Source organism: Talpa occidentalis, unplaced genomic scaffold (genome assembly GCF_014898055.3).
Source record: "Talpa occidentalis isolate TD23 unplaced genomic scaffold, MPIMG_talOcc4v2.1 talOcc4.2, whole genome shotgun sequence".
NCBI lineage: Eukaryota > Metazoa > Chordata > Mammalia > Eulipotyphla > Talpidae > Talpa > Talpa occidentalis.
Window position 1 is genome coordinate 132,789,004 of NW_023602073.1, and position 13,727 is coordinate 132,802,730.

Consider the following 13,727-nt stretch of genomic DNA (forward strand, 5'->3'; position numbering starts at 1 on the left):
CATTGTGACCTTTTTAAAAGGACTGTCTTCCCTGCTGGACTATCCATTTCTTGAAGTTATACACCATGACTCATGTGTCTTAGCGTTGATGCACCTCAGCTCAATGGCTGACACGGTAGTTATTTAGCAAATATCTGTTGAATGGAGAGGAATTGAATCACTTCTTTTCATTGAAAAATGGCATTAGTTAGTCATGGTTACTACTGAGAAATACATTTAGTTAGCTCAAACACCAGTACAAAGCTGGTTAATAAAAACTGGCTAAGTAAGCTTACCCACTATGTTTATCTGTAAATTTTATTTCTGTTTTTTTTCTCTTCAGTTCTTAGAGGATGCTGAGTCCCCCAGGACTATGACTAAAGGGATTAAGTTGATTTCTAAACGGACAGCTCACTGTGCTAATTTTTACCTCTGTGCCTACAGGGCTTTACTCTGGATTTGAAATAATATATTTATCAGCATTTCTTTCTCCTGCTGAAACTGACAGAAAACCAAACAAAAGAGTCAATGTACACCCAAGTAAATAAGCACATGACAATTCCCCACAGGGAGCTACATTTTTTATCTCAAGTCTTCTAGAGCTTTAGAAATAAATCAGTGAAAGAGCAGGAAGTTAGTCTAACCTGTGTTAGGCTGGCTACTAAAAGTAAAAATTTTAAATTTAATGCTTCTTTTTAGCAGTATATTAGAAAAACTAATCTCTTTATGTGTATGTGAATACATGGATCCAGACAATGGATCAATAAATGTATGATTATACTCAATTTCTTCCTTTTCTGAAAATGTTAATCACTCAATTAAACATAAATTGCGTTTCAACATAACTCATTCCTCTCATCTTCTATATTGTCATTCACCTTTCCCCTGTGGCATTTTGAGACCTTTTAAACTCTATGTAATTCATATCCACTTAGTTACCAAACAAGAGAGAATTAAGGCTCGAAGAAACAACACTGTCTCCTGTTATGACAATGTATTTCAAGGCAAATAAATCCTTATTCCTGAAATTCTAGTCACTCTGTTTTAAATTTCCTGACCCTGTGGTAATGCCTTTTTTTCTAACTCCATTAAGGGTTGTCATTTTTCTTAGCACAATACCTTATAATATTATTTTTGAGGCATTTAATCATATATAATTATATTTCTGCTGCATTCAATCAAATAATGTAATGCATCTTCCTACAGAAAATATTTGCCCATGTAGTTCATCAACAAACGAACATTATACTTTATTCTGAAACATAGTTACTTATAAAAAATCATCTTTAAAAATATGTTCAAGGTGAATGAGAATCATACTCAGAAAGATCAACAACGTTAACTGTAAAGAAGATGGATTAAAATGGCATGATATTCTTCCCAGGCTTAAGTCTAATAACTGAGGGAAAATGCACAGGGAATTTAAAATAATTCATGTACTTTTTTATTGAATTTCTCTGGGATTCAAAATAGAGATCTAAATGTAATTTTTAAATGTCCTGGAAGGTTTTAAAAAATTCTTCTATAATTATCAAACTCTTAATCGTCCCCCACAAGCTCACCGATGCTATGGCAAAAAGTTTTTTTAACAGCAACAGACTCAGAAGTATACAAGTGCAATGGGTTTTCATCCTAATGTTTTATGAAAACCCGTCTTTATTGGTCATCTGATTCTTTTAGCTTCTGGCCCTTAGACCTTGCTGTATTTGTACTGTTTATCAATGCTGACTATTAGTACTATCTAATTTTCTTGAACACACGCTCCAATGGCTGAAGTTATTAACTCCTAATACATCTATTGTACATGCCCTAAGCCACTGGCCTGCACTCTTTGTGGACTATAAAGTGACAACACAGAAAAATGTTGATATTTTTAATAGTGCTTCTAAATTTGTGAAATATGGTCTTTGAGTTTTTTATGCCTTGTTATTTGTCACTTTTATTATCACAGATGTTTAAAACCTCAGCACATTTTAAATTTCGCATTTAACAATTAATATTCACATTCCAGCTTCATGAAATGTGTTCTAAGAATTTAATATTCAGAAGGAATGGATTTTTATTTAAAGATTGTAGAATTCAAATTATGGAGATCAAAATATAATTTTGCCAACCCAAGTTTAAAAAAATTATAGTTATTGCTAATCACTTGATGTTTTTATTTAAGGTAATTTTTCCATTTTCCTACTTGAGAAAACAAGGAGGTAGGAAAATCTATTCTTCAGAAATATCACAAATCTATTATCTCCACTTCTATAAATATTACTGAAAATAGCCCTTTAGAAAGAAAATAATTTTTTCTTACCCAGTACCACATTTAGAAGATATCCCCATATAACCAAAGTATTTTTAAAAAAGCAATTCAAGTAAAAAAGACACACATTAGGTGAGTGTCTGGGCCACTGCATTCTCTGATGTCAATCTTCGATGATAACCTTCTAATCTAATAAGCAATCGGAGTTTTAGTCTTTCCTTCATTTAACAAAGAATAGGAAGCCAGATGGTAGCTTTTACCTTTGATATATACATGAAATGCTGAGCAGATAACAAACCAAAAGCCACAGGCATTCTCCCAGGTACATTTTGAACCCGTCTACAGAGCAAAGCATACCAGTTATGTTAATAGGAACCACATCAGCCTGGACTGCTTGGGCTTGCTGTCGCATCTTCTCCTCTGGGGTTGGCAAGGGAAGTGACTTGGTCCAGTTCGTTTGAGTGTTAAGGTCAGAGAAGTCATTTGAGGTTGGCGTTTTAGGTCTCCTGATGGAAACAAGTCTTTCTTCTGATGAAGATATAGAAGACTGCAGTGGGGAGAAAAGTAAGAAGCCATAGTGTGTAAATAGCTGGCAAGAACATTTAAAAATACACTTCCTACTAAAGTAAAAAAAAACCTTGAACTGATTTGAAGCAAGCAAAAAAATTGGTGACATTCAGAACATAAGCAGTGGTTTGCAGGGAAGCGCTCATCATCTTAGGCATGACCCCTTAATATATGCGCTTCACGTACTCCTTGGTCTCAACCATGAGGGACCGCAAAGGCTTAGCTGACCCACAGAAGCTTTTTAAGTTCTCTCTGTTTTTCCTACATTTACTGTGGTCGGATTTAGTTTAACATTCGAAGCCAAAGAAACACCATGATGGCTTGTGGCCAAGAGTTTCCATTTTTTATTAAAATTTAGTTTTGCTCCAAGTCATTTCTAGCACCTCAATCTCATTTCGTTAAGGTGCTGACCTCAAGGAACACTTTTGACATAACAGAGCTGTTGTTCAACTATTTGTGCTCCTCTGAAACCATTTAGGTGGACAAAAATCAGTGTGAAATTGTTAGATTACAAGAAGCTGACTGAAGCTCGACTGTGGGCCTTATCAGAATCCCATGGAAACGTTCTAGCACTGTCTGTTTTGATGTAGATGAACATCCTAATGGGAGTGGAGGGGTTGAGGGGGAGCACACATTCTTCAACCCTTTCTGCCCATAATATCTTTAAAAGGACAGCTGTTTTGGCAAGCACTTTAGGAGACGCCTCACTACAAATTCATGGCAGCTGGTTCCATCACAAGGAAGTGTTAAGCATTCTGGGATGAAAACAACAATAAAAGGGTAATTGACTTTTGTTGGGAAATGGTACTTTATAATTATAGTAACTGGGTGTCATTTGAAATAATTCTGTAAAGGGAACTGTCACCCCATCAATGATTTTTTAAAAAGATTTATTTATGCATACAAGAACTGGGGTACAGTCAGAGGTGTGTGGGGTGAGAAGATTCACCAGAGACAGAATGGGGAGCAGAACAGACAGATCTACTGAAATACACTGCTGAGGGGAGCAGTGGGTAAGACAGGAGAGGTCTGCTGTGTCATGTGGGTCAGCTCCCTGGCTAGGGATTGAATTCGTGCTGCAGTGGCTGCGGATAGCTTCACAGTGCTGAGACTTTAACCCCTGTACCACCAAGGAGACCCCCCCATCAATAATTTGATTACTCTGAGATAGTTACACAGGAGTAAAAGAATAAATGCTGAAATCTTTTCCATTACTTTTCAATTTTCAGAATAAGTTGATTTCTTACCATCCTCCAAAGTTGACCAATGAGGATAGGTTTTTGGAGGGGTTACGAGGGTATCATAAAAAATTTGTGGATTAACCAAAAAAAATATAATAAATGTATAGGTTTCCCAAGTTGGAAGTGCTTAAACGAACACCCATGAAAATAGGGTATTTAAAATTCTATTTGAAATTTACTTACAGATAAAAAGTCAGTGAACCTTCCCAAAGAAATACCTGCGCAGTCAGTCCCTAGGTCAACCCACCTCACCTCCTCCCCAACCTCACACCCCTGAACAGCACCTGGCATCCTGACTTCTGACACCACCGCTTTCTCTGCCTGTCTTTGCACACATAGAGGGAATCACATTGTAGGTTCTCTTTTGCAACTTTCTTCTTTCACTCAGTGTTATGTTTGTGAAGATTTATCTATCATTAATAAGCACATGTTGATGTCCTCTAGATTGAATACAAGTTTCTAAGAGGACTTTGGTAAGAAATGTACAGAGGCAGACCAGGCGTGCAGGGGAGCGCGTTCCCGCATCGCCATTTTGCAAGAGGGAACTTTCTTGCTGGAGACTGTGTGAACCCAGCAGAAGGCACACCGAGGAGCCAGAGGTAAGCTGGGAGGCTTGCCCATGCCGGGCGCCTTCTAGCCTGCAGTTCCAGCCCAGAGGAGAGCAGCACCCTCCGCTGGGGCAGACCGGGCGTGCAGGGGAGCGCGTCTCCTGCACTGGCATTTTGCAGCAGGGACCTTTCTTGCTGGAGACTGTGTGAACCCAGCAGAAGGCTACCGAGGAGACAGAGGTAAGCTGGGAGGCTTGCCCATGCCGGGTGCCTTCTAGCCTGCAGTTCCAGCCCAGAGGGGAGCAGCACCCACCACTGGGGCAGACCGGGCGTGCAGGGGAGCACGTTCCCGCATTGCCATTTTGTAGCAGGGACCTTTCTTTGCTGGAGACTTGTGAACCCAGCAGAAGTTCCCCAGAGGAGCCAGTGGTGAGCTGGGAAGGTTGCCCAAGATGCCGGCCAGTACCAGCAACACAGTGTCACAAGGAATACGGCAAATTAGAAAACAGGCAGTAGGGAGTAGAAAAACCACATGCAACCCAGCAACTCCTCAGCAAAAAAGCACACCGCAAAAAGAAAACCATCTACCAGATTGCAACGACAGTAACTTGGAAGAACTTCTGAGCCTTCCAGATAGAGAATTTAAAATTGCTGTGATTAAAAAACTGACAGAAGTCATAAAGGAAAACAATGATAAGGGGAAAATAATTAATGACCAGAAGAATGAAATTGAGCCCCTAAAGAGGGAAGTAAAAGAAATGCAGGAGATCAAAGAATTAATGGAGACGCTAAAGAACTCTGGGAAAAGCAATGAAAGCAGAATAGATGAAATGGAAGAACAAATAAGTACTCTTGAAGACACAGAAATAAAAAGAACTAAAACAGAAAAGGAAGGAGAAGTACGAAGGAAAAAGACCGAAGAAAGATCGGGAACTATCTGACTCCATGAGGAAAGGAAATATAAGAGTTATAGGAATCCCAGAAGGAGAGGAGAGAGATGTAGGAACAGAGAAAATATTCATGGATATAATTGAAGAGAACTTCCCAAACGCGAAGAAGGAGCTGAAAATTGATATACAAGAAGCAAGAAGAACACCAAACTTCCATGACGAAAGGAAAAATACAGCAAGACACATAATAGTAAAGCTCCCAAGAATCCAAGACAAGGAAAAAATAATGAAACTAACAAGAGGGAAGAAACAGATAACATTCAAAGGGAAACCAATCAGACTGACATCAGACTTCTCTGAAGAAACACTACGGGCAAGGAGAGAGTGGAGGGACATAGTCAACAGACTCCAAGAAAACAGATGCCAACCAAGAATACTCTATCCCGCAAAGCTCTCCTTCCTCTTTGAAGAAAGAATAAGGACCTTCCCAGACAAACAGAAACTCCGGAATTTTATTACGACTAAACCCCCACTCCAAAAAATACTACAAGGAGTCCTAAAACCAGAACCTCAGAGGGACGAAAAACAACAAAAGGCCAAAGAAAGTTATTAAAAGAATAACTAAATAAAATCAAAGGAAAGACAAACACAATGGCAAATACAGATGCTAACATATCAATACTAACTCTAAATGTAAATGGACTAAACTCTTCAATAAAAAGACACAGAGTTGCAGGCTGGATTAAGAAACAAAACCCAACCTTTTGCTGTCTCCAGGAAACACATTTAGCTGCAAAAGATAAAAATAGACTCAAAGTTAAAGGATGGAAAACAATTCTACAAGCAAATGGACCAAAAAAGAAGGCAGGAACAGCTATACTCATATCAGATAAAACAAATTTCAAACTTAAAAAGATAAAAAGAGACCCCAGTGGTCATTACATTATGATCAAGGGGACAATACTTCAAGAAGAAATAACACTCATTAACATATATTCACCAAACGAAGGAGCACCAAAATACATCAGACAATTATTGGCATCTCTGAAAACAGACATCAGAGAAAACACATACGTAGTGGGAGACTTCAACACACCACTATCAACAATGGATAGATCAACAAGACAAAAAATAAGTAAAGACACTAAAGCTCTAAATAAGGATCTAGAGTGCTTGGGCTTAACAGACATATATAGAACACTAAACCCAAAAAAATCTGAGTATACATTTTTCTCAAGCGCACACGGATCATTCTCTAGGATCGATCATATACTGGGGCACAAGACAAACATCAACAGATACACCAAGATTGAAATCATACCAACCATCTTTTCTGACCATGAAGGCATCAAACTAGAAATAAACCATAAAAAGAAGGCAAGGTACTCTCCTACCTCGTGGAGATTGAAACCCACACTACTGAAAGTCCACTGGACTAACGAGGAGATAAAAGAAATTAAAAAATTCTTTGAGTTGAATGACAAGGAGGACACCAATTTCCTAAATGTATGGGATGCAGCAAAAGCAGTAATAAGAGGAAAATATATAGCAATAGATGCTCACATCAAGAAACAAGAAAGAACTCAAAGAAACAACCTAATCTCGAAGCTCAAAGATCTAGAAAAAGAACAACAAAAAAAAACCCAAAACCAGAAGAAAAGAAATAATAAAAACCAAAGCAGAAATAAATGAAATCGAAACTAAAAAAACAATCCAAAAGATCAATGAAACCAAGAGCTGGTTCTTCGAAAAAATAAATAAAATAGATAAACCCCTAGCCAGGCTCACAAGGGCAAAAAGGGAGAAAGCACAAATAAATAGGATAATAAATGAAAGAGGAGAAATCACAACGGACACAGCAGAAATCAAAAGAATAATTAATAACTACTATGAACAGTTATATGGAAACAAGTTCAACAATCTAGAGGAGATGGACAAATTCCTACAACTCTACAATCACCCAAAGCTAGATAAAGAAGAAATAGAACACCTAAACAGACCAATTACAATTAGCGAAATTGAAATGGTAATCAAAAATCTCCCCAAAAACAAAAGCCCAGGACCTGATGGATTTACAAATGAATTCTACCAAACATTCAGAGACGAATTAGTGCCTATCCTTCACAAACTCTTCCAAAAAATTGAGAAGGAAGGTATAATACCTAACACGTTCTATGAAGCCAACATTACACTAATACCAAAACCGAACAAGGACAACACAAAAAAAGAAAACTATAGGCCAATCTCCCTAATAAACACTGATGCAAAAATCCTCAATAAAATTTTAGCTATCAGAATCCAACAGTGTATCCATAAGGTAATTCACCACGACCAAGTAGGATTCATTCCAGGGACACAGGGATGGTTCAACATCCGAAAATCAATCAACGTTATCCAACAAATCAACAAAAAGAAATATAAAAACCATATGATAATATCAATAGATGCCGAGAAAGCTTTCGACAAAGTGCAACACCCATTCATGATAAAAGCCCTTGAAATTCTTGGGATACAAGGAACACACCTCAACATCATAAAGGCCATATACGACAAGCCAACAGCCAGTATCATTCTCAATGGTGAAAAGCTGAAAGCATTTCCATTAAGATCTGGAACAAGACAAGGATGTCCACTCTCACCACTGCTTTTCAATATAATACTGGAAGTCCTAGCCAGAGCAATAAGACAAGAGAAAGACATACAAGGAATCCAAATAAGAAAAGAAGAAGTCAAACTATCACTATTTGCAGATGATATGATAATGTACATAGAGAACCCCAAAAACTCCATAGAAAAACTAATTGAACTCATCAATCAGTTCAGCAAAGTGGCAGGATACAAAATCAACATGCAAAAGTCAGAAGCCTTCCTATACACTAACAATAAATCTGAAGAAGAAGAAATGAAAAAAACCGTCCCCTTTATTATCGAAACAAAAAAAATCAAATACTTGGGAATAAATCTAACAAAAGAGGTAAAGGACCTTTACAAAGAAAACTATAAAACACTGTTAAAAGAAATAGAAGAAGATACAAAGAAATGGAAAGACATCCCCTGCTCATGGATTGGAAGAATAAACATTATTAAAATGGCCATCCTACCAAAAGCAATATACCGATTCAATGCTATTCCAATAAAAATTTCAATGTTATTCTTCAAAGAAATAGAACAATTATTGATGAAATTCATATGGAATCACCTAAAACCCCGAATAGCCAAAGCTCTCCTGAAAAAAAAAGAAGGGAATGGAGGCATCACACTCCCAGATTTCAGGCTATACTACAAAGCCATAATCATCAAAACTGCATGGTATTGGAACAAGAACAGACACACAGACCGATGGAATCGAATAGAAAATCCAGAAATAAACCCACAGATTTATGGTCAACTAATATTTGACAAAGGAGCAAAGAATATGCATTGGAGCAAAGAAAGTCTGTTCAATAAATGGTGCTGGGAAAACTGGGTCGCTACATGCAAAAGAATGAAGCTTGACTACTACCTCACACCATACACAAAAACCAACTCAAAATGGATTAAAGAACTAGACATAAAACCTGAAACCATAAAATACATAGAAGGAAATATAGGCGAAACACTACGTGATTTGCACATCAAAGACATCTTTACAGACATATCACCCAAAGCAGTGATAGTGAAGGCAAAGATAAACAGCTGGGACTACATCAAATTAAAGAGCTTCTGCACAGCAAAAGAGACAATAACAAAAACAAAGAGAAACCCCACCAACTGGGAGAACATTTTTGCACCCAACACTAATGATAAAGGATTGATCACAAAAATCTGCAAAGAGCTGATGAGACTCAACAACAACAAAGAAAATAATCCAGTCAAAAAATGGGCAGAAGAACTAAAAAGAAACTTCTCTGAAGAGGAAATGCAAATGGCCAACAGGCATATGAAAAAATGTTCAACATCACTTGTAATCAGGGAAATGCAAATCAAAACTACCATGAGATACCATCTCACACCAGTGAGAATGGCACATATTAAAAAAACTAGCAACAGGCCTCCCCGGTGGCGCAGCGGTTGAGCGCTGGGTTGTGAAGCTGCCCGCAGCCTCTGCAGTACCGGTTCGATCCCTGGCTGCTCCCCGGCCACCTGAGGAGGGTCCCACATGGCGCGCAGACCTCTCCTCCCGCCCGCTGCTCCCCTCAGCAGTGTACTTCGGTCCTTCTGCCTGCTCTGCTCCCCACTCTGGCTCTGGTGAATTCTCTCACCCTCCCGTGCTTCTGACTGTACCCAGTGCTTGTATAAATAAATAAATAAATCTTTAAAAAAAACAAACAAACAAACAAAAAAAAAAAAACTAGCAACACCAAATGTTGGCGAGGGTGTGGAGAAAAAGGAACTCTTCTGCACTGTTGGTGGGAGTGCAAACTGGTCCAACCACTATGGAGAGCTGTGTGGAGATTTCTTGACCTACTAAACATAGAGCTTCCATATGATCCAGCAATTCCACTCCTAGGTATTTACCCAAAGGACACAGAAACATCAATTCCAAAGAGCATCTGCACCCCTATGTTTATAGCAGCACTATTTACAATAGCCAAGCTTTGGAAACAGCCCAAATGCCCAAAAATAGATGACTGGATCAAGAAGATGTGGTACATATATACCATGGAATATTACTCAGCATTCAAAAAAGATAAACACATGCAATTTGCAGCAACATGGATGGCGCTGGAAGGGATCATGCTCAGCGAAATAAGCCAGAAAGAAAAAGAAAAATACCGGATGGTCTCACTCATAGCAGGAATCTAGAAAACTTAAATAAGGGACCAGGAAAATGAATAACTGTAAGAAAGTGAAAATCAAAATCAACAAAAATCTATGAACCAGAGACACTTTTGGGGGGGTGGGTGGAGGGAGGGGAGGGATTGGGGTCAAAATGGGGTGGTTGAAATTGTATGGGGAATATAAAAATAAAATTTATTATAAAAAAAAAAAAAAGAAATGTACAGAAATGCATCAGTTAGAAATCCCAGACAGAACATGTGTTGCTGTTTACTGCTATTGAATCAGTCTTGTTGCAAAACATTTGTATCTGTTCTACAATTACCAGAATTCTACAAATCTGAAAAGGACAACACAAGAGCAAATGAAAGTGGTGTGGTAGTGGGGACAGGACCCTAGGACTAAGAGCCGAAAGACCTGATTCTGACTTACACTTTACAAGCAACCCTGAGGCTATTCCTGACCCTGAGGTTTCCTTTGCTTTCAAATAGAGTTTTAGGCCTCCCCAGTGGCGCAGCGGGTTGAGCACAGCGCTGTGAATTTCCGGCTGGCTGGGAGAATCCCACATGGCGTGGCAGACCTCTCCTGTCTCACCCGCTGCTCCCTTCAGCAGTGCTTTCAGTTGTCTGCCTGTTCTGCTTCCCACTCTGTCTCTGATGAATTCTCTCACTCTCTCGTGCCTCTGGCCTATACCCCAGTTCTTGTATAAACAAAAATAAATCTTTAAAAAAAAATAGAGTTTTACGTCCTCCCACATTCCATAAGGAGTTTTCTTAGAACCTAATGAAATGTTATCTGTGCAAATGACTACGGTGGCTAAATATCATAGACATGAAGGTGTACTTTTGGAAAGAAAAACCATGAATTGACAAGTATCCATTTTTTTCTTATATTGCAATATGACTAGCAATAATAAATGCATTGTGGAAATAAAGTATAAATCACATCATTAGACATCTCCATGTATTTCTGACTTCTTTAAAGTGATCAAGTAGTTTTTTTCCCACCTAAGGAAAATGTGAACTAATGTAGTCATTAAACTGACAAATAAATATATTAAGTTATAATGAGCATATGTTGCTGACATCTGATTATGATACCAAATTTCATCACCTTCATTCATGTTTGATCCAATGTGGTTAAAATGATTACGGCTCCTAAAGTCCTTGAAGATAATCACAGGGATTTTTGAAGCAACAGCAGCAGTAGATGCTAAGTCATATTGCTTTTTGCAATTGTGATGCTCTTGTTACATTTCACTTATAATATAGATTCCTTACCTATAAGGTGCAGATATACACACACACATATACATGTAAATTAAAACTAATTTTAATTTGAGAATTTCATGGCAGTTCACAGAGCTTACATGTCTGAAATGAAATCTCAATCTATAAATTGGTAGGTTACTCCAATTTTCTGATATAGAAGTAATTTTTCAGGCAACCTTGAAATAAGCACAAATTTTGAAGGTGATAGGAAACAAATCTTAACCAAACAGGCTTAAAGGACAGAAAAGCAAAACTTCAGGGTGAAGGAGAACAAAGAACACAAGGGCATGCATATGATGCCTGCTGTGGGATAATAAGGCTGAGTGTATGTGTGTATGTGTGTGTGTGTCTCTCTTGTGTGTGTGTCTCAGTGGTGCTTATCAACCCCAGTAACCTTTCTGTTAGTTGACTGTGAGAATGGTGTGAGAATCGACAGCTATCACAGTGAAACAGTACTTCAAGGTAGCCTTATTGCCATGGGATTGCCAGCAGGGATAGATCTGGCATGACAACTAACAAAGTGCTACAAGCACAGATGAAGTTACAAGCCAATGTGACTATGTACAGCACCACTGTCTACTAAAGAAAAATAAAAAACTGGAGACTAATAACGATTGATTAAAATGTAGAGCAACAAAACTCTTCTATATTATTAGTTTAAATGTAAAATGCTGCAGCCATCTGGGAAATATTTTGACACTAGAAACAACCCAAACATCTGTGAGCAAGTAAATGGATATGTCCACAAAATGGTTATAAATCAACAATAAAAAGACACAAGCTACTGATACACATAGCAAGAATAAATTTCAAAGACCTGTTGAGCCAAAGAATATAGGCACGGAGTATACATATATTGTTTTCACTTACATGTAACTCTTGAATAAAAGAGTGATCTGACTCTTACCCTTCCCAGTATCTATAAATATACAACAAGGGCATAGGAAAACCTCCTGCATCTCAAAGGAGTAACACATGGTAATTACTCCATTAAAGTCGATTTTGTAATGCTCTGGATTGACATGGTAGACTCTTAACTGGTATCCCAGCATCTGCCCTTTTGTCCACCCTCTTCTCTTCCTCCCCATATCCAACAGTCTGTTTTCAATGTGGCAACCAGAAGAATCCTTTTAAAATAAAAGTCAGTCCATACTGCTCCCCAGCTCAAATTCTCTCCCATCCTTACTATGACCTACATAATTTACAAACTGGCAATCTCTGACCTCATCTAGTACTATCTTATCTCCTACTTGTTTTCTACTCTAGTCACACCATCTTCCATGCAGTTCTTTGTGAGCATTCCTGCCTCAGGACCCTTGTACTTGATGCATCCACTATCTGAAAAATTCTTCTATTGGGAACTCACAAGTAACACATTTTTTGTCAGGTGTTTTCTTAAGAGGCCCTTTCTTCTTAGGTCTTACCTATTCACCCTACCTAAAATTTTAATTGTTTCCCAATATTTTATATCGTTTTTCAGTAATACTCCTAATGTGCATATATTTTACATATATACATATATTAATGTATATACATGTTTTTTAGTTATTGTCTTGTTTGTCTCTCCCATGAGAACCTAAGTTCCAGGAGGCTTTAATTAAGAATTAGAGAGAGCTATTTTGGAATTTTAACTAAAATGGTTCACCACTTAGTAACTAGTTGCTATATACCTTGTCCCTGGGCTGTAGGTTGTGCAGGAACTGGCTCCTCATGTAATCTTTACGGCATTAGTTATGTTTTAGAAATAAGGAAATTAAGTAAAGATACTGTATTTGTGAAAGTTCACAACAGGGATTGGAACCCAGACCTGACTAAGTCTCTGATGCTGAATAGTGTAAACAACATAGCAATATTTGCAATAAATGATAGGAAGTTCCACTTAATAGCATCAAAAGTTTCTTGGAAACTGGTTCTTAAAAGCAAAAGGATGCTATAACAAAAGCAGAGCCTCGAGGCTTGTCATTTCCTTGGCTGGGACTCCCCCCCTCCCCCATCAATATTATATGGAAACAGTGTTGAACAAAATAATGCGGAATGAAATGATGCTATCTGAAGAACTGCTGTACTAGGTTTTCTGATCTAAAAATAAAATCTCCATTTATATCTCTAAGTAAGTGGAAAACCTTCTGAAAATCTGTAAAAACCCACAGCATCAGAGAGTGGACAGAACATTACACTCTGGAGTAAAAACCAGTAAGATCAGCTTCCTTGCTCTGTCA

General features: G+C 38.0%; 1 protein-coding gene across 1 annotated transcript in view; it reads right to left on the reverse strand.

Moving 5' to 3' along the window:
* Positions 1 to 13,727, reverse strand: part of NHSL1 (NHS like 1) — a 134,119-nt gene that overhangs the window by 19,214 nt on the left and 101,178 nt on the right. The window contains 1 exon segment of the mRNA XM_054697868.1: positions 2,591 to 2,780. Coding sequence (XP_054553843.1) covers positions 2,591 to 2,780 — 190 coding nt within the window.